Raw genomic sequence first — 25357 nt, 5'->3', positions numbered from 1 at the left:
CTAGGATGAAAACAAAAAATGCTTTGTATTTTCTCCTAGGGTGCTACAGGTGATATTGGCTACGGAGGCTATCCTGGAGATGAAGGAGGACCGGTGAGTGACTGCTCTGTTCCAAGTACTCAGTACTGCTCAAATCAGAGACCTCACCACAGCAAAGCATTCAGAGGCCTTTTTCTAAATACTTTCTGCAGGGGATGCGGGGGTGGGATGACAAGAGAGCAGGCAGGACTTTGTGTCCTTCCCATGTGATGGCTGAGCTGCTGGTCCAGGTCCCGGCTGCTCATTGAGAGCAGTGGGGAATAGCTCCCATGCTGCAGGCTGACCTGGCTCTGTGCTGTTCCTTAGAGGCAGCTGGGGAGGTTTGCAGCTGGTCCCAGCTACCTCCAAGCAGGGCAGGGTGTTGTGGACACAGCAAGCACCAACACAGTAAAATCTTCAGCTGCATTAAAGCCACAAAGCCTACTCCAAAGTACCCATATTGAATGCAGCTGGAAGAGCCGAACAAGTCCAAGTGTCAGACCACAAAGGGGTGTTCCAATCCATCACGGTGACAGCCAGTATGAGTCCTATGATTTCTTCTTAGCACGGCTTCTTCCAAACTCTTACTTCACGAATCCCGTGTCAATGCTGGAACAAACATCTCCCCACGCATCACGCCCAGGGGGTGAAGCTGAGGCCAAGGGGCTGATGGTGCACTCCTTTTCCCAATATCACAAGCAGGGGCCAAATTCTGCAGTCAGATGCAAGGTCAGGATTGGGTTAGTCGTCTCTGTTGAGCTCTGAGGGGTTCTTGTCATTTTTTGGAAGGAGGAAGATCTCTCAAAGTTGAGAGCTTGGCAAGGATGCGTCTCTCCGAGCAGTAAGGATGACCTCTATACGATGAATGCTGAGGACAAGAGATAGTCCTAGTGCATTGTCTGAACTCTGACCTTCAAAACTTAATTCTCTGTGGCTTAGGATAAAGTACCTCCCTCGCTTGCCAATAAGTGCAATAGATAAAGATATGCATGCAGAGGCAAACCTTGACCATTGTTTTCTCCTCTGTGCACAGGGTGAACGTGGACCTCCAGGAGTGAACGGGACACAGGGCTTCCAAGGGTGCCCTGGGCACAGAGGAACCAAGGTATGCCTGGAAGGAGCCTGCATGGCACAGATACTGCATCCAGCTGGGGGAAGTCCACTGCTGCTTTAGAATGTTGTGCAGCAGACACAAAGTCCACACCAGCGTCCACCTGACCACGCATCAAAGCTCCCAGTGTGTATCACATGGCTCTGAGGAGCAAAAAAGAGACTGCTAATCCAGGCTCAACCTGCAGGCAGGATTTGGTGTTGAAGAGGGGGAAGAAAAAGTGAGCCATTACTGCTGCTTTGGAGGGGATCCTTGAGCCAAGACTCAGGACAGCAGCCGTGCCACAAGCTAGAAAAGGTGGTGAAAGATTTAATATCCGTGGGTAATATTCAGTGATATGAAAGTGCTGTTTCATACCGTTTGCTCTGACAGCAGGATTCTCTGGCAGGGAGTACAGGAGTGCCTGAACCAAGGCCCATTAGTTGCAGCTGAGCTACTGGGAGTCTTTAAAAAGCTGCCCAGCCTTGGACAAAACTGATGCTCTCTGTGGCCCCCGAGGTCTGGATCCATTTAAGATGGGGCGTAGGGAAAAAGCAAAGTCAGTGGTAATCCAACTCATTATCTATGGAGAAAGAGTTACGTCTATGGAATAAACTATTTTACTGGGTCAGCTGGCTAAAACCCATGATGCACATATTTTATCTCAGTATGAGTGGTCAGCAGACAGCTGAAGGTTTGCACAGGAGAAGTGAGGGATTGTTAACCCCCTTGCAGAACACCTTGTCCATCCCAGCCCATCCTGGCTCTGGGTCTGCCCCTCTTCCCCACCACCATCCACAGAGATTGCCCAGAGAGCAGCACACTAACTCCTTTTTCTCATCCCTTTAGGGTTCTCGGGGATTCCCAGGAGAGAAGGTATGGAACTATATCCTCCTCACACAGTGGTGAGCGTGAGGATGCATCAGCATCCCCCTCCCTGGTCCTCTTTTTCTTTGGTGACCATTTGCCCCCCACATCTCTTCTGCAGGGTGAACTGGGAGAAATGGGTCTGGATGGCATTGATGGAGAAGAGGTCAGTCATTCCCAGCACACTTCTCTTTATAACGTGATGTTCAGGTGAAAAAGCCATGGAAATAGCAAGCACTCTCCTAAAATACTCCTGCTCTTTCACAGGGAGACAAAGGCTTGCCTGGTTCCTCTGGAGAGAAGGGGTTCTCTGGCAGGAGGGTAGGTGTTTGTCACAGACCATTACAAAGGGAGAAAGGGAGCATGGAGAGGGTGGAAGGTCCTCTGCTCCCTTTGGGGCTAGGGAGCTGGTGGAGGCTCTTGCTAACTCTCCCTCCTTTCCCCCAGGGTAATAAAGGAGCCAAAGGTGAACGAGGAGAGCGAGGTGACCGTGGGCTCCGTGGAGACCCGGTAAGCATTGCTGAGGGAGCTTCTCAATCTCCTCACTCAAGTCTTAGGGGGAGGGGTGGAGAGGTGTCTTCTGCAAGCAGTGAGCATGTACTCAGGGTTACTGAATGCTGCTGGACCAGAAGCAACAGCTCTCAGCCTTGTAGCCTGAAGCCCAGATGCTGTTGGCAGTGGTTTATAATGCATGAGCTTGTTCAGTCTATGCACCCTGCCCACTTACTGTGCCACAAGAAGCCTCCCTGCCCTTGGAACCAGGACAACTCTTACAGTGAGTTCTCAAAGACAAACTTTCAGGCCAGCTTGTTTTTGTGTAACAACCTGTCCTGGTTGAGGAGGAGAGCTATGTGAAATGGTAAATCTGAGAGCCCAAAGCCTTCTGATTGTGCAGTGGTTTTATGACAAGACACTACCAAGGGATATTTGCTATTGAATGGGCAAGGGGTAGGTCCAGTAACAGACAAAGGACCCAAAGATTGGGAACACATGCCTCAGGATACCAAGCTGTCACTCATTGCTTCAATCTCTTAGAAATTCCCTTTCTCTTCTCAATGTTATTATTTCTCAGCTGAAAAGCCATGGTTGCCTCAAACCACCAGAACTGTGCACTTCACTTAATTCAGTCAAAAAGAGGAAAAAAAGAAATTGTTGGTTACGAGCTATATCAGAGCAATTTGTGATGTCCAAGCTTCTTGTCTTGCTCACACAGCTGTTTCTCATTGCTCCATTGCTTTCAGGGAGATTCAGGAGCAGATAATACTCAGCGGGGAACCAGAGGCCAAAAGGGTGAAATCGGACAAATGGTAAAGCTTCTTTGTTGTCTTTTGTTGTTTTTGTTTACACAATGAGGTGGGACAGAGAAAGTAAGAGAAAAAGATGCTGCCAAAAAAGGTGCGAGCTCCTTGAATTTATCTCACCCCTTGTGCATTTTCCTTTAGGGAGAGCCTGGACCCGCAGGGCAGAGAGGCCCAGATGGAGGAGTCGGGAGGCAGGTGAGATGCTGGATCTGCAGGGCTGCTGTTTCAAAAACATCTCCATCCTCTCCTGGCTTCCCATTTGATTAATTTCACAAGTGTCAGAAGCGACAGTTGTAGGGAGAAAAGAACCACACTCAAAAGGAAAACATATAGCTGGGATGTGTTTTGCTGCTGCTAGCACCTTGGCAGAAGCAAAACACACTGCTATGCATGTGACTGAGCAACTCACCTATGTATGGGGACAAGGGGCTGCAATGAAGGAGAAAACATGCCAAAGCTTGGTTTGCAATAGCTGGCACAACATGGAGCATAGATTTCTCTCTCCCTCTGTCCCCAGTAAACTATTCAAAATCAATTTTGCAATAAGAAGTAGAGGAGATGTGCTATCCTGAAGGCAATAGAGAAGTGTGCCTGCTTACATCCTTGCCTAACATATCCCATTGTTTCTGTACTCACAGGGCATGGCAGGACGCAGGGGGCCAATAGGAGTCAAGGTAAGGATCTGTATAGTAACGTGATAGAAAACACAGCAGTGATAGCAGGTAGCAAAGTCCTAGTCTGCAGCAAGTGAGGACAAGCCCAAATGCAGCAGACACAGAATCAAAGGAAAAAGTCTACTTACCCTTAGAAGGCTTCAGGTAGATGGGGACCTCCAGTGAGGTGAGGTACCTGCTCCTCCACTGCCAACCCTTAAAAGAGGTCTGGGAAGGGGTGGATCCTGGCTCCATCCCTTACAGTCACTCAGGTACACTGCTTGCACCTGAGCTCCCCTGCCTTCCCACCACCTGTTCAATCACTGCTTCAGGCCATGACCTAGCATTTACACTACAGGTCTGGCACTGGTGCCTCCTTCTGCAGGATTTGCTTCCTCTTCCCTGCTTTGTCTCACCTCCAAATCCCCCTGCAGTTCCACAGGCTCCCTCTTGCTGCTGTGAAATCAGGCTGATGGCTGCTTCCCATACCAGACCAGGCAGCATACTTGGGTCAAAGCATAAACGATAATAGATAATAGCCAAGTATAGATTGACACTCATTGATTGCGGCAAATCTCTCCACTATTTCCATGCTCATTCTCATTCTACAAAATAAACAAATAAAAACTGTTCTCCCCTGCCCTTCACATAGCCATAAAGCAGCTTTCCATGCCCTGACATCCCCTGCCCCTTGCCATGTGTCCTGTGTTAACCTGTGCTGTTCTGCACCTCCAGGGTACCAAGGGTGCACTTGGCCAGCCAGGGCCAGCTGGAGAACAAGGCATGAGAGGACCACAGGTCAGTGAGAGAAAGCAAAACATACATCTTGTGGCAGCGTGCTGTTGCATTACCCCTTCCCAGGGCTTGGGAAGTGAGGGCTGGTGGGATTGGTGTGCAGTTCCCAAGGCGTCATGTATTCGGAAGCCACCTCTCGGGTGCTGAGGAGTTTGCTTTCCCTCCCAGTTTCTGGTTGTGCTGGTGTGTCTCTCTCCCTATGCATGTTGACATATCTCTCCTTTCTTCTGCACAGGGCCCACCTGGCCAGATTGGCACTCCAGGCATCAGGGGAGAGCAAGGTGTCCCCGGGCCCAGGGTGAGTCCTTCTGCCCATTCTCAGCCAGGGGCCAGCAGGTCTCAGCCCAGACATCCCACTGAATTTCCTACAGTGCTTTGAGGGGCACCAGCCCTAGCGGTTGACACGTGATTCCTATGGCCATGCAGGTTGTACTGACACACTGACAATGTGCCTCTCCTTTCTGTTCCAGGCTGGTGGTGGGCAACCAGGAGCACCTGGAGAAAGGGGCAGGATCGGCCCACTGGGACGAAAGGTATGTCTTAATGAACTCTGGGAATCAGAACCAAAACAGCAACGAGGAGCATAGGAATTTAAATAATACTGGAGGTGAACCTCTTGGAGCAAAATTAACTCATCTTCATTGGTTTGTGCGGTGCAGACGTGACTCTGCTGCAAAAACCACTGGTCTGTGAAAAGACACCAGTGATGGTGAGGTGTATGATTCAACAGATGCTCCTGTTTTCAGGGTGAGCCTGGAAATCCTGGGCCCAAGGGACCGAATGGACAACAAGGCCCACGAGGAGAGATGGTAAGTGTGGTCATGGACCAGCTACAGGCCTTCACAGCGGAGAGTTTAGGTTGCGGGTGGACTTTTTGCTCTTCAAAATACAATATTAGAGAGGGAAATCAGCCCCATGCCCTCCAGGCATGAGTGTAGTTTTACACCTTGTGTATGTATTCTAAGCAGACTTTAATTCATTCTTGTTGTTTAAACAGCACTTTTTTGTACTACTTTTCTAAAAACTAATTTTCAGGGCCTGTGGCATTGGTGTTTTTCTCTATTGATACCACAGGCTCTGTGAACTTTAAGATATTCAAGTATGACTGAATATTAATGCCATTTGTTTTCCAATTTTAGGGTGATGATGGACGAGATGGAATTGGTGGCCCAGGTCCTAAAGGCAGAAAGGTACGTGTGTGCTCAACACAGCTGCCTATCATCATGAGTTAGAAAGGATGAGGAAGAGCAGTCAGACCTCAAAAAGAGTGGCTCTTCTCTTTTTGTTAACTACATGAGGAGCAGAATTGTAAGGTGAATTTGCAGTCTCTCCCACCTTTTCCTCCATCATTTTCATTTGTTGTTACTTATCCATCTACAGAAACAGGATCATTTTCTAAAACCCTATTTTCAAATAAAACTTTATATATATGTATTTTTTTTTCAGGGAGAACGTGGCTTCATTGGCTACTCAGGACCCAAGGTACAATGCAGCCCACGAACTATGGGTTCCTTTTCCAATCAGTGTAGCCACGACCTAAAGACCTGTGCAGATTGAGAGCTACTATTTCTGTTTGTCCCCATCCAGGGTGGACCTGGTGACCGTGGTGGTGCTGGAGGCCCTGGACCTAAAGGAAACAGAGGCCGCAGAGTGAGTATTACTTTGACACAGTCTTTCCCCTATGCAAGAACATCCTGGAAGATGTGTACATGTCCTCTAGGGGTTGACTCATGCTTCTGGGATTCCTGCAGCAGACACTCACAGAGAGGACTTCTCTTTCTAGGGAGACGCTGGAAATCCTGGCACACCTGGTCAGAAGGGAGAGATTGGATACCCTGGCCCATCTGTAAGTGTTCATTGCACCCCAGGAGTCTCCTCATTGCCTGCATGACAAATATGACAGTCCCTATGCGTGCCAGGGGTTGAAAAACGTGCCTATGGAAGTTACATATCACACTTAATTATTTTTATTATTTTTATTAACAGGGACTTAAAGGTGAAAAAGGACCATCCATCAGTGTAAGTGTAGCATCATTTTGATGCTTATTTTTCTTATTTTGAAATATTGTTTTGTTGGCTCTGTCACATGTTTATTTGCCCTTTCTAACTCTCTCTCTTCCTGTTTCCTAAAGCAATGTGCTCTTGTGCAGAACATCAAAGATAAATGCCGTGAGTACCTCAGTGCTTTGCTAATTCCCCATTGCTACCCTTGTATGCCAGTCACATCACACGAATGGCACTGACTGAACTGCTTTTTTTCCCCCCCTTATCTTTTTCACAGCTTGCTGCTATGGTAAGTTACCATATTCAGTCCTTTGCATCCTGATGTTGTCGTGTGCAAGAACTGTTGTTTTCCCCACACGTGTGGTACGAATGATTGACTTTCACTGAGCAGGTGGTTCTTGCATCCTGACAACTGCCTGGGGCACAATTTTTTTCCCAACCCATGTTTTTGGCAGGTCCCAAGGAGTGCCCTGTCTTCCCAACCGAGCTGGCCTTCGCTATTGACACCTCCTCAGGTGTCGGGAGGGATGTCTTCAACAGGATGAAGCAAACGGTGCTCAGAGTGGTCAGCAACTTAACCATTGCTGAGAGCAACTGCCCTCGAGGTGCCCGCGTGGCCCTGGTCACCTACAACAATGAGGTCACCACGGAGATCCGCTTTGCTGATGCCAGGAAGAAATCGAGCCTCCTCCAACAGATCCAAAACTTCCAGGCAACCCTGACCACAAAGCCACGCAGCCTGGAGACTGCCATGTCCTTTGTGGCCAGGAACACCTTCAAGCGTGCCCGAAGTGGGTTCCTCATGAGGAAGGTGGCTGTCTTTTTCAGCAACGGGGAGACGAGAGCCTCCCCGCAGCTCAACGATGCCGTGCTGAAGCTCTATGACGCTGGGGTCACTCCTGTGTTCCTCACCAGCAGGCAGGATGCGGTTCTCGAAAGAGCTCTGGAGGTTGGGGCTGTTCACCCTTTCTTTCCTTTTCTGCTCCTGACCTCAGTTCAGTTCATTGGGAGATTGATGGCATGTTTGTCTTGGCTCTTCTAGCTGCTGGTTGGCTTCTGTAGGCCTTTCAAGTGCTTAGTGCTGAGAAGCATTGCTATGCAAACTCATCCAGCATGTCTGTTAGAGAAATCTGAGATGCATGCTGCAAAACTCTAGTGATGTTGTGATGAGTTGTTTCCCAGACCACAGCCCCCACATGCTTAGTGTGGTATGAAAATGATCACCTCTGCAGAGAGAAGGAAAGACAGAAAATGGATGGGGGGAAAGGCAGAATTATGGTAGCATCCTTAATAGAGGGAGAGCTGAGATATATACATTTAAAGCAGAAAAAAGAGCCCTAACTGAGCGTGCTAAACACTGTGCTTGACCCTTTTCATGTCTAAACTAGTCCCACTAACTGACATCAGGTGTACTAGGCTCCTCCAGATAGGACACACCAAAACCAGCATGCTGTGCAGGGCATCCCTTAGAGTTGGCCACGAGGCTGCCTTCTCCTACTTTCCGTTGAAAATAATAGAAGGCAACAATACTAACATCTTTTTTTTTTTGTTTGTTTGTTTGCATCTAACCAGATCAACAACACAGCAGTTGGACATGCGATCGTTCTCCCAACCAGCGGCAGCCAGCTGAACGACACCATCCGCAGGCTCTTGACTTGTCATATTTGTCTGGGTAAAGCATCCAAATTCCCTTCTAGACTGCGCCAGATCCTTCTGGTTGCACAGCAGTTGGTTGTCAGTGGTACAGAAGGGAAGCCCAGCTAGGAGCCAGCTCGTTTGCTGCTGAAGACAAGGGATCCGTTTAGGCTGAGCACATTTGCATTGTGACTAAGGCACACTGTTCATTAGGGGTGTTCTCCAAGTTGTAAATGGAAGCTCTGTTTTTCAGCTGATATCTCTATCATATGATAGAGACTTTCAGCAGTGATAAGGGAGGGTTATCTTCAGTTACTCCAGGTGATTAATCTGCTGTTTTTCTGCCCTAGATGTGTGTGAACCCGATCCCATCTGTGGTTACGGCAGTCAAAGACCTGTATTCAGAGACAGGAGGGCAGCCCCGACAGATGTAGACACTGACATGGCCTTCATCATGGATAGCTCAGCCTCCACCACACCCCTGCAGTTCAACGAGATGAAGAAGTACATTTCCCACCTCATAAGCAACATGGAAATCAGCTCTGAGCCAAAAATATCTCAGCACCATGCAAGAGTGGCAGTTCTCCAGCAAGCTCCTTATGAACACGAAACCAACTCAAGCTTCCCACCAGTGAAAACAGAGTTTTCATTAACTGATTATGGATCCAAACAGAAGATCATTAATTACTTGCACAACCAAATGACTCAGCTGTATGGCACAATGGCTATGGGAAGTGCAGTTGAACACACAGTGGCTCATATTTTTGAAAGTGCACCAAACCCTCGGGATCTCAAAGTCATAGTTCTCATGATAACTGGAAAAATGGAAAAACAAGAACTTGAGGACTTGCGGGAGGCTGTAATTGATGCAAAATGCAAAGGATACTTGTTTGTTATCTTGGGCATTGGCAGGAATGTGGATGTCAAGAATATCTATAGCCTAGCTAGCGAGCCAAATGACGTGTTCTTCAAATTGGTCTCTAAACCCGGAGAGCTTCATGAAGAACCCTTGCTACGCTTTGGGAGACTGCTGCCATCTTTTATCAGAAGTAAGTATAACATCCTGCAACCAATGTGGAAGGGGCAACGCCTGACCTCAGTGGGATTAACCTGGCAGGTTGTGCTTGTCTGCTGGGTGGTCTCTATCCTGACCATCTAACTGGGCAGTAGTACCACTGAAGAAGTAACCTTGTTTTATATGTTCTATAACTTTTGGTGTTTTGTTACTGCCTGTAGGTCTGTTCAGTTGTCTCTGTCTTTGTTTTGGGGTCCTTTTGGGCAACCCATCCCACGCACCTTTTTGATCATAGAATGACCTGGGTTGAAAAGGACCACAATGATCTCTTAGTTTTAACCCCCTGCTACACGCAGGGTCACCAACCACCAGACCAGGCTGCCCAGAGCCACATCCAGCCTGGCCTCAAAAGCCTCCAGGGATGGGGCATCCACAACGTCCTTGGGATCCACCAAGTAGAGTCTGTGTGTGCATCTAACTTGGCTTGGCCTCTCCAGGCTCACCTTGGAGATCTAACCTAATTGTGCCTGGCACACTAGCTGATCTGCAACGTGTCCCATTGGGTCTGGTTGTGCTGAGGCTCTGAATTGGAGCTCATCTTGCAGTAAAATAATAAGCCAACATGCACACATCTTCCCCGACAAATAAATGTTTAGTTTTTCTCATTTTGATTTTTTCCAGCCGCCGCTTACAGGGATCCTGGAAACTTCTAACCACACTTCTAGTATTTTACTGAGAAGTGCTTTGCTATGAGAACACTGTTTACATGTGACTAAAACATACAGCCATCTAGTATCTTGCAGTTACTGCTTTTTGTATGTTGGAATAACAAGTCTCTCTGCCCAGGCTGCTGCACTAAACATCAAAAGATAGTCCATAGCTTTTAACAAGAACAACAAAGAGAAAAACTTTTTTAATCAAGAAGAAATACACACAATGCAGTGTTGGTAGGTAATAATCACCGTCAGCAGCAGTGTTTAATGCCAATCTTCCTCCATCCCTAGGTGACTTTGCATTCTACCTATCTCCAGAAATAAGGAAACAGTGCAAATGGCTTCAGGGTGATCAAACACCCAAGAGCCCTGGGCATACCGGACAAAAAGCAGTGTAAGTAGACCTCCAAAATTCTGTTTCTATAGTATTTGGGAAAATAATGAATATGAAAAATGGACATATGAACTGCTTTATTGCTCTGACAGATATGTGGCCCCCAATGCAACCATAACACAAACCATAAGCACCACTACCACGCTAAGCACCACCATCAAGCCTGCTGCAAGCACCAGTGCCCATGCCAAGACCACCACTGCCAGCACCACGGCCCAGACCAGAGCCACGGAGAGACCCACAGAGAGCACTACTGTCCAGGTGAATGCTACTGTACAGGGCCAAGGAAGCACTGCTGCCAACACAAAAGCCACCAGCCGCACCACAGCGAGCACCACGGCTGCAGCAGCGAGCGGCAGGAGAAGACAAGGTGGTACGTAAAAGGCTGTCCCCGTGCCTCGTGTCACTTTCTTGTCTGGGTTTGTCCGTGCTGTAATGATTTAGGGCTTTTCTTCCTTCCCAAGAGGATCACCCTAATGGGAAATGTCATTAGGAAGCCAGGTTTTGCTCTTGCAGAAAGACATTAAGAGCAAAGCTGGAAACTTGTACTGGTTTCTTCTCAGAAAGAGAGGTGCTGCAGTGGAACAGCTGTCCAGGGAGGTGGTGGAGTCACCATCCCTGGAGATATTCCAGAACCATGGAGATGTGGCACTGAGGGACACGGGCAGTAGGCATGGTGGGGATGCATTCATGGTTGGACTTGGGAAATCTTAGAGGTCTTTTCTAACCTGAAAGACTCTAGGATTTAAGAATGGGACAATCCATCACCTGCTGCCCAGCCCAGTAAGATGGTGACAGAGCCACACTCTTTCTAGTGTGGCTCCTTTGCTTTCAGTATTTTTATCCCCCCGAGCTATGTTTTGCTATTTATGGTGATTCATACAGCAAAGTTGTTTGAGATCTCTATCAGTTAATATAAATAGTTGAAGTTCATTCATCACTGAATCAGTGTGGAGGCCTCGTTGGGAATGATAAAGCTCTTCCATACGAGTGCAGATCATGTAAAAAAGCCTTCCCATGTGCTCCTGCAGGGGGGTGCAGGCAGCTCTCTACAAGTAACAAAGAACATCTGTCAAAAGCAAAGCCAGTTGATGAACACATCTCCATTTAGAAACAGCCTTTGCAAGGTCAATGCTTTCATCTGCTTGCAGGCAACAAGTTTTTTTGGGTATTTCTTGTTCCGCTGTTGCTTCCAAGCAGTGTTAAGGCTTCATGCGATGCTCCTCCAGAGCAGGAAAACCTTTCTCTAACAGCTTCTGTGACTTGCCTAAGGTTACGTTAGGTCTGAAGCAAGCTTTGCTTTAAGATCCTCATCCAGGCCATGAAAAAGAAAGCCTCCCTGCAGCACGCTGGGGATCAACATGCAACAAGTAGTTTCTCACTTTTCTTTGAGACTTTCCAGACCCTCACATAGTTTCTTTCCCTATTCCCAAACTGCAGCAAAGATGAATGACATCCAGATCACAGATGTCACCGAGAACAGCGCCAGGCTGCGCTGGGCCAGCCCTGAGCCACACAGCGCCTACGTGTTTGATCTCACCATCACCTTAGCACATGACCACTCTCTTGTGCTGAAGCAAAATGTCACTGGCAGCGAACGTGTCATTGGGGGCCTCAGAAGTGGACAGAAATACCTCGTCTTCATTACCGGCTATCTGAAATCCCAGCCCAAAGTGACCTACACAGGGACATTCAGCACAAGTGAGTTCCTCTCAGTGAAATACCAACATTCATTACTATTTTTCCCCCCATTTTAAGACAACAGACACAAAACATGGAAACAAACATGTACGGAAGAGGGGAAAAAAAAATAGATAAGAATCAGTACGAATGGTCCCAACCCTGGCAATGCTCAGTTGTGTCACTGTTTTCCAAGTATCCTCTGTCCCCATTTATGAAACATTGGGATTCTTTGGCAAATGCAAAGTGACACTTCAGAGGTGTTAAACTGACCCAGATTGTGCAAGAATTAAAGCCAGTCCCAAAGGGGTTTTGTCTCATTGTGCATGAGAAGGCTTTGCACAATGGGTCCAGCTAGCGTCCAGACAGTAATTAAGTGCCAAACAGGGTTGACAGAGAGGCAATTCAGACCAACCTAATTGCAAAATAAGCAAGAAAAGCTGTTTCTCTGATAATAATCTTCACGGTCACTATCTGCTCCACATACCACAATATCCCAATGAAGGATATAGAAAGGATGAAGCGGTGAATTTAGTCTTTTGAGGCTCGAGCTCCACATGCAAAGATCACACGTAAAACTCACTGAACCCTTTGGCATGGCCAAAAACTGCACTATAAGAGAAAGCCAACTTTTTCCTTTAGTATTTTGGCACAGAGGTGCCTTGGCTGGATGATGTGGCAAACTGTGCTGGCGCCACCAGTGCTGCCCCTGGCTGTTCTGGCACTTCAGAGCCTCCTCCACTGCCTGCAAGGAGCCTTTCTTTTGGTTTGGATCAGGTCTGAAGTCTCTTACCTTCACTAGCAATAAACATGTGTTTTCTCAACATTTTTGTGGGCATCAGTTTGGAGAAGTAACATTTGCATGTGTTGACTTAGAGCCTCAGTGCCCAGGAAGGCTTCATTTCCTATAGAAAGCATGAATGGGAACAAATTGGGCAGGCAGCAGTGATACCACCTGCGTGGCTTAACACCAGGTAGCACTGTCTTCCTCACTCAAATCCATTCAAGACACTTCACTCCAGCCATCAGTTCTTATGGCTGCAGTCCTCCAGCCCTGGGGAAGGAGAATGATGCAACATGAGCCATGATCTCCTTTCCAACACAAGAGATATTTTCTCCGCTCAGTGCCAGTCCTTAATGACTGAATCCCCAGAGAGCTACGAGGCTGTGATGTGGGGAACATGGGCAGAGCATCACTGAGGCCTTTTGTGCAGTGCACAGACAATCCTTGAAGACTGCAGGGGAGCAAAAGAAGATCCATCACAGCCTCTTTGTTCCTTTAGATGTTGTCTTATTCCTCCCTCTCTAAGCATAGAGAAGCAAAGTTAAACCAAGAGACAACAACTGATCCTCCAGAGCCTCTGTCCCATCTTGTGCTGTGATGAGAAGGGTGGCTACTCAGAGCTGGGGCTCCATAGCCACCACCACAGAAAAGCCCAATCGTGCAGCACTGCTGCTAACTGAGGAGAGCAATGTGAAGTGCCCTGGCACAGCCAGACAGTTGTGGATGGATTACTCATTGTGTCAGCTGCATCCAATAAACATTTCTAAAACATACGTGCTAGGATAAACAGATTCCTGCAACCTGTGTGTCCCCTGATCCCTCTGCTGGATTTGCAGCCAGCGTGTTTGTTTAGCACCGTGCCTTGGCTCACCAGTATGGCCGTGGGTGGTGGGGATCACCATGGGTGTTGCTGCAGAACATGGTTGCCCTTGGCTGACTGCTCTTTCTGTCTTCCCCAGAGACCCCAGCGCAGCCCAAAGTGGCCTTGGCCAACATGATGCTGAACACTGAGCCACTGGAAGGGCCTGAAAATGGTGAGTATCGGTGCTGGTGGGAGAGATGGGCTGGGAGCTCTGAGAAGGAACCTCACGAAAAAGAAAGCTGCAGAGCTGTTGGAGTGGGTCCAAAGGAAGACCATGAACGTGATCAGGCCAGGTTAAATGGGACCTGGGTAGCCTGATACAGCGGAGGAGTAGAACTGGGTGATCTTTAAGGTCCTTTCCAACCTAAGCTATTCTATAAAGATTCTGACCATTGGCACCAATCTTTCCCTTGCCCACTGCGAAACATGGACTTCCCCAGAGCAAGCATAGTCCTCCTAGAACCAAAGGATCTTCAAGTCCTTTGCATTGCAGAGCTAATAGAACACAGGCTAGATGAAAGCCTTGAGCATAAAGGCCTATACTTTGCATGATGCCTCAGACCCATGCTAGATCCAAAGCCCACTAAAACTACTGTGATCCTTGCAGGAGATTCAGGCCAGGCCTAATTTCCATGATAAAGTTAGAAAATGAGCTAGATCCCACTCACCAGGGATACACTGCAACCCATAGCATACCTGGTGCATGTAGACATTGCTGTAAGCATCAAACATCAAATTGTTTGCTCCCTCTCTCCTGATTTCCCACAAAGAACAAGTCTTGGCTCCTTGGTTTAGCACAGCTCCCAACAAGGACTTGACCCATGGCCAGGGATTGCAGGGAAGCTAGTGGCAAACACTTGCTTAAATTTAGCTGATTGACAGCTTCCCAGCTGCCCTCCCCATTTCTCTACCATCAGTGGCTTATCACAGTAAACCACTAACAAGCACCCACTCTGCTGATAATCACATTAACATATCTTAGTAATCCTGTTAAATCACTGCAGCCGTTACAGTGTTGTCTCAATGCTTTTGTTGACATCAAGCTCGCTGTATCAGCCCTGTAATGTAATCACATTGTAAGTGCTGGGCTGTAGCTCTTCCTCTACAGAACTGGAAGGGTCTGTGGCCTTCATAAAGCTGTCACAGGCACTGACTGTGGATCATCTGATGTCTAAAAGTCATCTCCATATATGCACTTTTTTTTTTTTAAATAACCCTCTTGCTCATACTGTGGCTCATTACCTTCGTCAGGATCTTGAGGAAGAGGGACAGAAGGGTGTGATGAGGCTCAATAAGCAACAGGTGGAGGTCTCAAGGAATATCTTACCTGTGTCTTGATGCATGTCCCATCACTGCTGTGATGCTCTGAATGGCTTCTCCTGCTGCATCTGCAAAGTGCCTCCAATGCATTCCCACTGGCCAGGTCCCCTCCTGGCTAGTCCCCTCCAGGTGACATGAACCCATGCCCTGGCTTTGCTTAACCCCTCATGTGCCAGCCCTTTGGAGACAAGGTGTAGTGGATGTGCTGTATGCTTTGCACAACAATGCACATCTCTGAGTCCCAGCTCTTTTCACCTCCCATTCGCAGCAGGTGCCCTGCCCTAGGATTTATGGCATCTATCTCTCAGGGGAAAGCCTTTTCTGGAGGCCTTTAAGGATGCTGCTGCTAATCTGAAGTTTTTCAACAGGCTGAGGATATTATAAACAGAGCAGAGCAGCAGGGATGGGTTGTTTAACTGAGTCTTCCCTAGTTCTCTGCACAGTGGGAAAGACCCATACATAAATCTTCCCACAAACCTTGGAGGACGCCCCAAATTGTGTTATCCTTATATAGGCAATGCAGCTGCTAGCACTGTTGGCCCTTGCTAATAAAAACTCTGGGATTTAGGCCTAAGTTATCATTTCTGGACAGGAAAAATACCTATGTTTAAGCCCTGAAGACTACCAGGTATGGCTTGCCTTTAGAGATAAAATAAACACACTTAAGAATTGAAGTTACTGCCAAGACAAAGATCTCTGGAAATAGATATTGGGTAGCTGTGTGAAGGCTCAATCCTACCTACAGCACCCCAGCATGGGGATGCAGGGTTGGGATGGGTTGAGTTGGTGCTTAGTGAGAAGGGAGAACAGAAATTATGTGATGTGGAAACACCCCCAGCAGAAGTATGACCCACCCGCATGGTCTGATCCAACCCTCTTGGCTTCTGATGATTTTAAATGCTTTGGGTTTTATTTATTTTATTTTATTTTTCCCTTTCCTGAATCTCTTTCCTTTTTTCAGCTTTTAACCCTTCTGGAATCATTTAACCTTTGCAACTTTTGATATGCAGATTTGGCAGACCCTTGCTTGCTGGACTTTGACATGGGCATGCAGTGCAAGGACTATCAGGTTGTGTGGTTCTTTGACTACAAACACAAGATCTGCAGCCAGGGTTGGTATGGTGGCTGCGGTGGTAATGCCAATAGATTTGAGACCGAAGCTGTGTGCAATAGCAAATGCTTGAAACCATGTAAGTACCACACGGGGGTTAATCCTTTCACTTTTTATTGAGACTTCAAATAACATTTGGATCAGAGGGAAAACATCCTTTAAACACCAAACCAACACACTTTTTCCTCCAGCAGCAGCTGAGAAAGCCATGCAGCAGCCACCCCTTGAGAAAAGGTTATCGCCAGGTAACACACCAAAAAATTCATCATAAAATAAAGCACATCCATCATTCACATTCACCATTTCATGGCATGCATCCATGCTTGTCCATTACGAGATCATCAGCAGAAGGACCTTGGTTTGCATTTGCTCCCTGATGTGGCCATGCCCCACCATCCGCTTTGCATGAGTGAGTCACCTGCATGCCTTGTCTCACCCCAAAAGTTGTGATCACACGACCCAAGTGCAAGCCATAGCTAACACAAAAACACGCCTGGATATTGTAAGAAGTGTGCAGCAGCGTGGTCCCAAAGCATCTTTTGTTATCACTGCATGTCTAAGCAATGCCATCGCTCATCAGCGTGCCTTTGTTTTGGTGCAAAGAACTGCAAATACTTTGCAAGGAAAATTACCCCATGTGGCACAGGTCTGAAAGCTGAGGAAGGAGCCCACAGGAAAGTGGTAACAAGCTCCTTTTCTCGGGGTATTTCTCAGCCCCTAGGTTTCAAGACCTGGGAAGAAAGCAGGGACTTGCAGTCACTTGTACTGGCAAAGCAGTAGGGGGGATGGGAACCTGGCCCCCAAAAGCCTTTCCATCATGTCAGTCTCCCCTTCTCACAATCTTTTGGGGCCCTCTGCAAAGAAAGGGGAGAAAACTAGGAGCAAAGAGAGCTCTGAGACTGAATTTGGGAATTCATGCAGAAACTAATGGGTTGAGTTGGGAGCAGGATTTCAACCTCACAGAGCGGGGAAGCCTTGCTGGTGGGTAGTTCTCCAGAGCAACACGTGTTTCTGCTAACCCCATCCCAAAGCCTAGCCCCTTCCGATCATCATCACATGCCTTGATGATGTTTCCAGCAACTGTTGTTCAGCTTAGATTGATATTTCATGAACTTGGCACAATTCTGACCTGGGCAGATAGTCAAGAAAAGCAACGGAGGGGCCCTGGAGGGATGTTCGTGTCTCTGCCCACCCCGCAAGGGTCCCCTGCTCTATTTGTTGCTTTCTCTCCTTTCTCTTTTTGTTTTCTGCAAAACAGAATGCTGTGGGAAAAGAAACTGAGCTTTTAAGATGCTGAGCATTGGGTCAGGCTCTTGGTTCAGCCCATAGCAAGGTCTGGGGCCAGGTGCAACACTGAGAAATGCCTCAGTTTCCCAAAACCAATGGTTCTTTGGGTGTGCTCCACACCCATCTCTCCTTGGAATCAATGCTTGGTTACCCTTTAATTATTGCAATTTATAGGTCTCTCTCTATATTTTTTTAATTAAATGTGCACCCAAGGCTCAGATGCATTTTCTCTGTGGGATGAATTAAAAACCCTGCTCATGGTGGCAGCCCCCATCTTTTCAACATGATGGAGCCCAGATGGCACTTAAGGCACATTTTAGCTCCTTAGCTCTTCAAAAAATGTGGATAAGGCTGGGGTTTTTTTGGCAGGGGGAGGTCTCAGACCAAATGCCATCCTGTTGTTTGGATGGAACAATTGAAAGATGGGGTATGATGACATCCCATAGTGCTCTGAGTCTGGAGAGTGGCACCAGTCCACACAGTATGCATACTGGGGCTGGTGAATGAAAGGTCACTCTTCAAGGGAACCTTCAGCTAACACAGCATGGCAGCTTTCCTGAAGCCAGCACTGAAATCAGGTCTGCCTCCAACACTGCTGTTGAATTTCCCCATCCATTAGCTGATCCTGAAAGCTCCTGCTGCCATCAAAGAGGACGATGGGGTGAAAAAGCAGGGATGTTTTGTCCTTGTGCTGAAAGAGAAAATACAGGATCCCTCCTGTGGGCTGAGTGATGGATGGCTGGATTCATGAAAGGGTGCACAGAGTTTGGAGCAGAGTCATTCTGGTGTTTGCATCTGCTGGTGTTTTGGAAGGCAGAACGGAAGGGAGAAGGGCTTTTAGCAGAAAAAATAGAAGAGGAAAAGAGCTTGCCAAAGGGATGGGGAAGCTTTTGGCTGGAGGAGCCTGATAACAAAGCTGAATTGGAAGTTCAAATATTGATTTCAGATTTCTAGGAGAAGCAGAGATTTAGAAAGAAATCCTGCTTCAACAAGCCACTTTTAGATCACAGCAAAGCAAACTGTGAACAAGAGAGACCTTTCCAACACTTCTCTCTCAGAAGGATGCATTCCCAGCTCATACCTCAAACCTGCCAACAAACCTCTGCTCGGTTTGACCCATACAAGATCAGGCAGTGACCTGCTTAGCTCCATGCCTGCAGCACACACAGAAAAGAGAAAATGCAATTAAAAGGAGAGGACAGGAAGAATTTAGGCAGGGTCCTGCCCATCCCTGGGGTCTGATGGGCACGGGGTTCATGACACTGATTTTCCCTTTCCCCATCCTGCTGGCTGCAGCATTCCTGTGCTCCTGGGCAGCTGCCAGCACCAGCTGCAATTTCCTTTCAAGCAAACCTGCCACCAGCACTTTCTTATTTTCTAGGATTTGCTGCCAGACCTACTTTCTAGTCAGGATTTCAGGGATAATACTCTGCATTCTTCTTCCCATGAACATTTTGAAAGGGTTTAGCATGCATTTTCTATCATCAAACTCCCAAAAAAATTGCTTGCAACTATGCCCTTCCACTAATTCACCCTTTATTTCTATATTCTTCTCTATTCTCCTTGTGGATATGGGGGAACTGTTTCTGGTAGGGCACAGTACCTTGATTTCTAGCACCCCATCTGTAGCATCTTACAAAGGGTATGAGGTTATCACAAGACAACTTCAGGAGATGGATTTCCTGGCCACTCGTTGCTGGTATGTACTCTGTATACATTTTTGGGAAAATGATGGCACAAATGGTTTTCCCCTTGAGACCCAGTTCTGACACCTACCAACTCATTTCCTAGAAATCGAAGGGACCTGCAGACAATTGTTGCCATGTGGCAGATGTCCTTCTCTCTGCCTTTACTCCAGCATCGTGCCACACCAGCAACACAGCTGATGGCTTGAAGAGCAGCGTTGGCATCCTCCTGGGCTCAGTGCTGGGCAAAGACACCCAAAGATCTTCTCTTTGCCAACACAGAGACTGGGTTCAGCCACAGAAGACCAGACAACGCCTAGGCTGGGGTCACCCCTTTTGGTCTTGCATGCCAGACCAGTTCACTGGCATTTCTTTACCATGCACATATCTGGAGAGAGCCTGTCTTTAGCCCAGACCTCTAGCTGACTCTTCCTTCTCCTGCTTTTCTCTGCAGTCATGGACATCTGCCTGCTTCAGAAGGAGGAGGGGACCTGCAGGGACTTTGTGCTGAAGTGGCACTACGACGTGAAGACCAAGAGCTGTGCCAGGTTCTGGTACGGCGGCTGTGGAGGCAATGAGAACAGATTCAACACGCAGAAAGAATGTGAAAAAGCCTGCAGCCCTGGTAAGCACTCAGAAGTGGGCAAAACGTGTTGGGCCAGCAAGAGGGCTGAGGGTGATATGGGCTTTGTAGCAAGGTCACCCAGCACGAGACCCACTTGCCCTCCCCCAGCATCCTGTGCAGTAACCTCATGTATCTTCCCCTTCTCCACCAAACTTCCTCAGGTAACATCAGCCCTGGCGTGGTGACGACGATAGGAACATAGAGCCAACAACCTGCCAACACATACCTCTGAGACAGCCAGGAGCATCCACCTTTGCCACCTTACCCCAATAGAAGCTAAGGGTATAGACTACCTTGCACTGTACTATTTCATGCTTTTAACTTCCAAAGCAAACCTTGGAGAAAGGTTTTTGCTGCATGACCTATCAATATGGTGCTAAACTGTTTGTGGACTGAGTGCTACGTGTGTCCAGGATATATTGTATAGCTTCAACATTACAAAATATTTACCTGATTGCAGATTGTTATTGTGTCTGAACACGTCTCTAAATTACCCTTTCTTTCCAATTCCGGCAGCCTGCCTAACTAAGGCAGTGTAAAAATTAGCAAAAAAATAAAAATAAAAAATAAAAATCATCATAATAATTTCAGTGCAACTGTTACATGCTTGCTTTTATCATTTTCATATCTGAGCATAACTGCAAATGGAAAGCCTTTGTGTAAGGGAGTAGCTGATAAACAAGCGGTTCAGTTTTCCATTCTTCCTTTTTTTTTTTCTCCTTTTGCTGGATTAGATTTTCAAACTAGATCTCTTGTATGCATTTGTAACATATGTGGCCAATCAAACGAGCAAGGAAAAGGAAGCAAGGTTTCCAAATGCAAATGCACTGCTGGGACCAAGGCCTCAGTTAATGAATTGTTTAATTGTGGTGTAGAATGTCTCCGGCATTCTTCTCATGTTGTATGTTTTATAAAACACAAAGCAAAGCAATTTGGGGTGAGGTGGGTGGGTGGGAGGGGGAATTTTATTTTTATTGTGGATTCTGTGTCAGGAAGTCTATACAAAGAACTTTTAAATAAAGTCTAATGGAAGTTTTGAGAAACTCATGCTTTTGTCCCTCTGTTTGTAAACGTCATGATGGGCATCAGTGGAGTGATTTTGGTTTGGAAATTTATATTTGGAAGGCAATCCCAATGGCCATAAGAAGGGGGATGTTTGTAGTACGGACATCCAAGGGGACATCACTGAGATGCTGATGGTGACCAAGCTTGGGAAAGGTGGAAATTGGGATGACAGTCATGAAATCCCCTGGAGGACATTGCTCTGAGCAACACAGTCTCAGCTGGCCCTGGTTTGAAAGGTGTTGGACCAGAGGGGCATGGAGGTTCCTTCCATCCTACACAACTTAATGACACCACGGGCATTTTCCAGTGTGCGCTTTGCTGTTGGTGGTCATGAAAATTTTAATTCCATCCTTTATTCCTGTCCGTCTTTGAGCTCACTCAAGGCAGCTAAAATTTGTCCACAAAGCCCCGCTAGAAGCATGAAGTAGATGAATACCCAGGAATACCAGTCAGGCAAAACAACCACCTGTGGGAAGGTGGATCCTCCAAAGCCAGCTGGGTCATTTGAAGTTAATCCAGAAAATGCTCTGCAAAACCTGTCAAGAGCAGCACAAATGAGAGGTTCCCGGAGAGATAGACAAGGAGGAGCCCTCCTCTTATAACCATATGGAACTGGGACAAGATGATCTTCAAGGTTTCTTCCAACCCAAACCATTCTATGAATCTATGATTCCATGAAAATCCTTCATGGAGAGAGGCAGAAGAGCCAGCTGACTGCCTTGGCTTCAGCTCCCAGTGACTCACAGTGCCATGTCTGTACTCTGGTCAGCTTTGGCCCCATTTCCCTGCCCTTTCCCCGCTTGCTCCCTGCAGCTTGCATTGCACTTGCTGCTTCATGCCCTATGCTTTCACTTAAAATTATTGAGGCTGCAATGAGCATGACACACCCTGTATGGATAATGCAGAAAAAGGACATCATGATGCAATTACCAGCTCAGAATTTGCTCTTTCCTCTGCCAGGTTGCCCTTTGCTACCACAGCCCAGTGGAGCAATCAGTACTACAAGCTTCTCATAAAGTGAGATGCTTCACAAGTTGGAAGGGATCCATGAGGATCACCGAGTCCAACTCCTGCAACCACACAGTACCTCACAGAGCCAGACTGGGGTCCTACATCTTGGTGAGCCTCAGCTCCAAAGGAGCTTGGCAATGCTTCCCATAGCCAAGCAGAGGAGATGAGAAGGCGGCTCTTACAAAGCTGGAAAGATACCTCCAGTTCCCTGCTCAATTGCTGCCTGCGAGTCCAAGAGGCTCACCTTGATGTTTCTGGGAGTGTAGGATTCATGGCAAAGAGAACACATAGGACTGAGGTCTGTCCCAGGCTTTGTCCCCATGAGGATTCCCATTTGTAGGTGCTCCTATGTCATTCTCAGCTCACAGAGCAGCCCAGCTCATGACATTTCCCATCAGTACCAAGCTGTTGCTGGGGATGCTGCTTCAGCTGGGAATGAGCTGAGCTCTGGCAGCCATGCTTGGGAAGCTGTGCTGTTTATTTGGCACCCTCCATGAGCACATTGCAAGGACTCCATTAGAGAAGAAGGGAATGGGGAATTGATTTTTTATTGCACTTATTAATATCGTTGTTTCTCATGATGTCTGCACTCAGCGGGAGCTGCCTGGAGGGCAGAGCAGTCTGCCCTGCATTCCAGCGTGCATAGGGGCATGCTGAAAGCACCCTTTTTCTCCTTCAGGGGTTATAAGCCTTGCAAACTGGACCCATCCCATGCTCCAACACGCTGCCTCCTCCACAGCCTCTCCTTTTAGGTGCGAGCACGGAGGGTTAGGTGGGTTACAACGAGCTGTGAATCATCCTTCCCACCCCTCTTTCCCCATCACTACTCCCAGTGACCCATGTCATGCAGCCTGGGCTTTCCCAAGGACAGTGGGCAGCTTGGGGCCCCCATGACCACTCACTCCTGGGATTGGGCATCACTTTGCTCTCCCAGGCCTTTTAAGGAAGCACGCTACGCCCTGGGCCCCCAGCCAGTGCGGGGTTACACATGGAAGTCATCTGCAGCTGGGAGCACATCTGCCAGCGTGGCTGCAGGACTGGAGCAGAAATAAAAATAGCTCAGCACAGCTCTGCATCCCGATGTGCTCAGCGCAGGCGTGCTGCTAGATGCTGCCCTGCTGGAACGTTGCTGGCCTTCCCCTCCTCTGCCTGTGCTTTCAGGAAGAAACAAAACACTCCTCTAATAGCGTTTGCTATTTTACTTTACTTATAAACTCAATCTTAATACAGGTGTTCTTGCAAGAGCTGCCCTTGTTTGTCCTATCTTCCATCCTAGGCGTTGGGCAGGTGTTTGTCCATCCTTCTCTTTTTGTCCCTCTGTCGCAGGGACATGGTGGAGACATCGACGCTGAAGGTGTTTGAGAAACATTTAGATGTTACACTAAGGGACATGGCTTAGTAGGGAAATAATGGTGGTAGGTGGACAGTTGGACTGGATGATCTTGGAGGTCTTTTCCAACCTCGGTGATTCCATGACTCTATGATCACCCCTCACTTGTGTAGGCGACAGCCAGCTGCAGAGCAAGGTGGGGAGTGCTCACAAAATGGCAGGAGGCTCAGCCCTCCCAGCAGCAGAGTCCAGGGCTGAGCTGTATGCCGTGGGGTAAATGGCAATGAGTTGGGACTGTGCTCCAGCTGCAGGGTGATTTATGAGAGTCTTTCCTTCACTTAAACAGAGCAGATCCGAAACAGATGTCTAACCTTTATCTCGATCGCTGCAGAGACGGAGGAGCAGACAGGGGAGAGAGAAAGACATTTGAGTTTCCATTGGCTGCCGCTTCGCTGTCTTCCAAAGTCAGCTCATAAAGAAAAATGAACACCATCAGCCAGGAAACTTTGCTTTGGTGAACTATATGTTTTGTTTTGACGTTGGCTGCTATAGTAACCACGCTGAAATAAAAGTGCAGCCGGCTGTGATGACCTCACTCTGTTACTCCATTAAAATACAAAGATGCAACTCAGGAAGATTAGCGTCTGAAGATTTGCACATAGGCATGTCTGTCACTCTAGTCTCCTGGAGAGCAGGGCTGAGGAAGGGCAGGTAGGAGAAGCAAGCTCTGGAAGCAGCCCTGTGCTGAGGGTGGATGTGGAATCATAGAATTGCACGAGTTGGAAGGGATCCGTAAAGGCCACCTAGTTCACCTCCCCAGCAGTGAACAGGGACACCTACAGCTAGATCAGCTTGTTCAGAGCATGGTCCAAGACATGAGGATCTCCACTGTAGGAAAGTAAAAGCCAAATACATTATCACTCCTAAAACAGGATAGGAATACCTTAAGCATGCAAGTAATCAATATGTATCATATCTCCTATGCATGGTATCTTCCAGTTTGAGCACGGCCAGTGAACTGGAGTGGACATATAAATCTGAAAGGCCACAAAGAAGTTGCTAGGGAGGAAGGCAGCAGTTTGTTATTTTTGAAATATTTGTCTAGTTTTCCAGAGGTGATTAATTCTGCAGATGGGGAGGTTGCGTTGGAGGTTAATGAAAAACAATTAGCACTCCATTCAGTTGACTGGAACTTTGCAGAGGGCATGGAACAGCCTGATTTTCAAATAAATGGACTGCTACTCTTCAGCATCCCATTGCAGCCCCACAAACTCACAGCTTCTCCCAGCCCTTGGAGCATCCCCATACTTACTGAGAGTTTAATTGCAGCATGTGCAAATCTGGGATGAAAGTATTATTGCTTACAGTGGAGCAAGCAGAAGTTAAAACAAGGGCCATTCAGAAAGGAACATTAAAAATGCTTGCTCATTACTTGAGAATTTTTCCTTGGAAATCTGGCAGGTTTTATAGCAGGGGCAATTTCTAAGTAAATGATGATCGATGTTCTGAAAGAGGTATTTTTTTATTTACAGCAACTCTTTCTCAGGCTATTTCTCTCCCAGGGTGGAAGGGACAAACAAGACATGGTGGAAAGGCAGAGGAGCAGCTTCAAAGATGCTCCCCTAAGAGTACCCCTCCTTCGCACCTATACCTGACTTCAGATGTAGAACAGGATGTATGAGTCCGTATGGGCCTAAAAGCAGCAAATAACCCCAAGGTTTTACCGTGAAAAACCCCTCACCATGTCTCTGAGGAGTTTCAGTTTCCTCCACAGTGGTAGAACATAGACGAGCAAGGATGCCAGGCATGGTGCTGGCTACAGCTTGGGGATGGGCACTGAGGTTACCCTAGGATGAAGAGCCCAACATGGCGCTACCTCCCACTCTTGGTACTATGCTTCCAATCTGCCCAACACTGTCTCTTCACTTGTAATTTTGTCAACCAGAGCCTTCTCCTTTCCAGGCTGAGCACCCCTGTCCTGTTTGGCTCCTCCACCCATCGGTCCCAGTTTGAGACCTGTCTTGCTCATTTTGGCACCATTAGGAAGCAGCATATTGAAAACGGCACCTGGTTTCCACCCCTCTCCCTTCTGCAAAAAGCTCCATTTCTTCT

The 25357-nt window shown here is 47.5% G+C and overlaps 1 protein-coding gene across 14 annotated transcripts in view; it reads left to right on the top strand.

The window, feature by feature from the left end:
* Positions 1-20641, top strand: part of COL6A3 (collagen type VI alpha 3 chain) — a 53876-nt gene extending 33235 nt beyond the window's left edge. For 7 of the 14 annotated variants that reach the window (XM_010713251.3, XM_010713249.3, XM_010713248.3 and 4 more), the window contains 31 exons: positions 40-93; positions 1052-1123; positions 1958-1984; positions 2097-2141; positions 2243-2296; positions 2423-2485; positions 3217-3282; positions 3418-3471; positions 3915-3950; positions 4665-4727; positions 4960-5022; positions 5195-5257; positions 5471-5533; positions 5864-5914; positions 6171-6206; positions 6312-6374; positions 6508-6570; positions 6711-6743; positions 6857-6893; positions 7006-7017; positions 7184-7677; positions 8301-8400; positions 8714-9412; positions 10383-10485; positions 10578-10858; positions 11926-12186; positions 13909-13983; positions 16142-16321; positions 16434-16487; positions 19669-19839; positions 20001-20641. In XM_010713251.3, the coding sequence (XP_010711553.1) occupies positions 40-93; positions 1052-1123; positions 1958-1984; positions 2097-2141; positions 2243-2296; positions 2423-2485; positions 3217-3282; positions 3418-3471; positions 3915-3950; positions 4665-4727; positions 4960-5022; positions 5195-5257; positions 5471-5533; positions 5864-5914; positions 6171-6206; positions 6312-6374; positions 6508-6570; positions 6711-6743; positions 6857-6893; positions 7006-7017; positions 7184-7677; positions 8301-8400; positions 8714-9412; positions 10383-10485; positions 10578-10858; positions 11926-12186; positions 13909-13983; positions 16142-16321; positions 16434-16487; positions 19669-19839; positions 20001-20041 (3477 nt within the window). In that variant the 3' untranslated portion in view covers positions 20042-20641. The remainder of the gene's footprint in view (positions 1-39; positions 94-1051; positions 1124-1957; positions 1985-2096; positions 2142-2242; positions 2297-2422; positions 2486-3216; positions 3283-3417; positions 3472-3914; positions 3951-4664; positions 4728-4959; positions 5023-5194; positions 5258-5470; positions 5534-5863; positions 5915-6170; positions 6207-6311; positions 6375-6507; positions 6571-6710; positions 6744-6856; positions 6894-7005; positions 7018-7183; positions 7678-8300; positions 8401-8713; positions 9413-10382; positions 10486-10577; positions 10859-11925; positions 12187-13908; positions 13984-16141; positions 16322-16433; positions 16488-19668; positions 19840-20000) is intronic. The other 7 variants (XM_010713254.3, XM_019616865.2, XM_003207369.4 and 4 more) reach the window with 5 other exon arrangements.
* The last annotated feature ends 4716 nt before the right edge of the window (positions 20642-25357 follow it).

Source organism: Meleagris gallopavo, chromosome 7, assembly GCF_000146605.3.
Source record: "Meleagris gallopavo isolate NT-WF06-2002-E0010 breed Aviagen turkey brand Nicholas breeding stock chromosome 7, Turkey_5.1, whole genome shotgun sequence".
Taxonomy (NCBI): domain Eukaryota; kingdom Metazoa; phylum Chordata; class Aves; order Galliformes; family Phasianidae; genus Meleagris; species Meleagris gallopavo.
The sequence above is the reverse complement of the archived record's forward strand: the minus strand, read 5'-3'. Positions and strand labels throughout refer to the sequence as shown.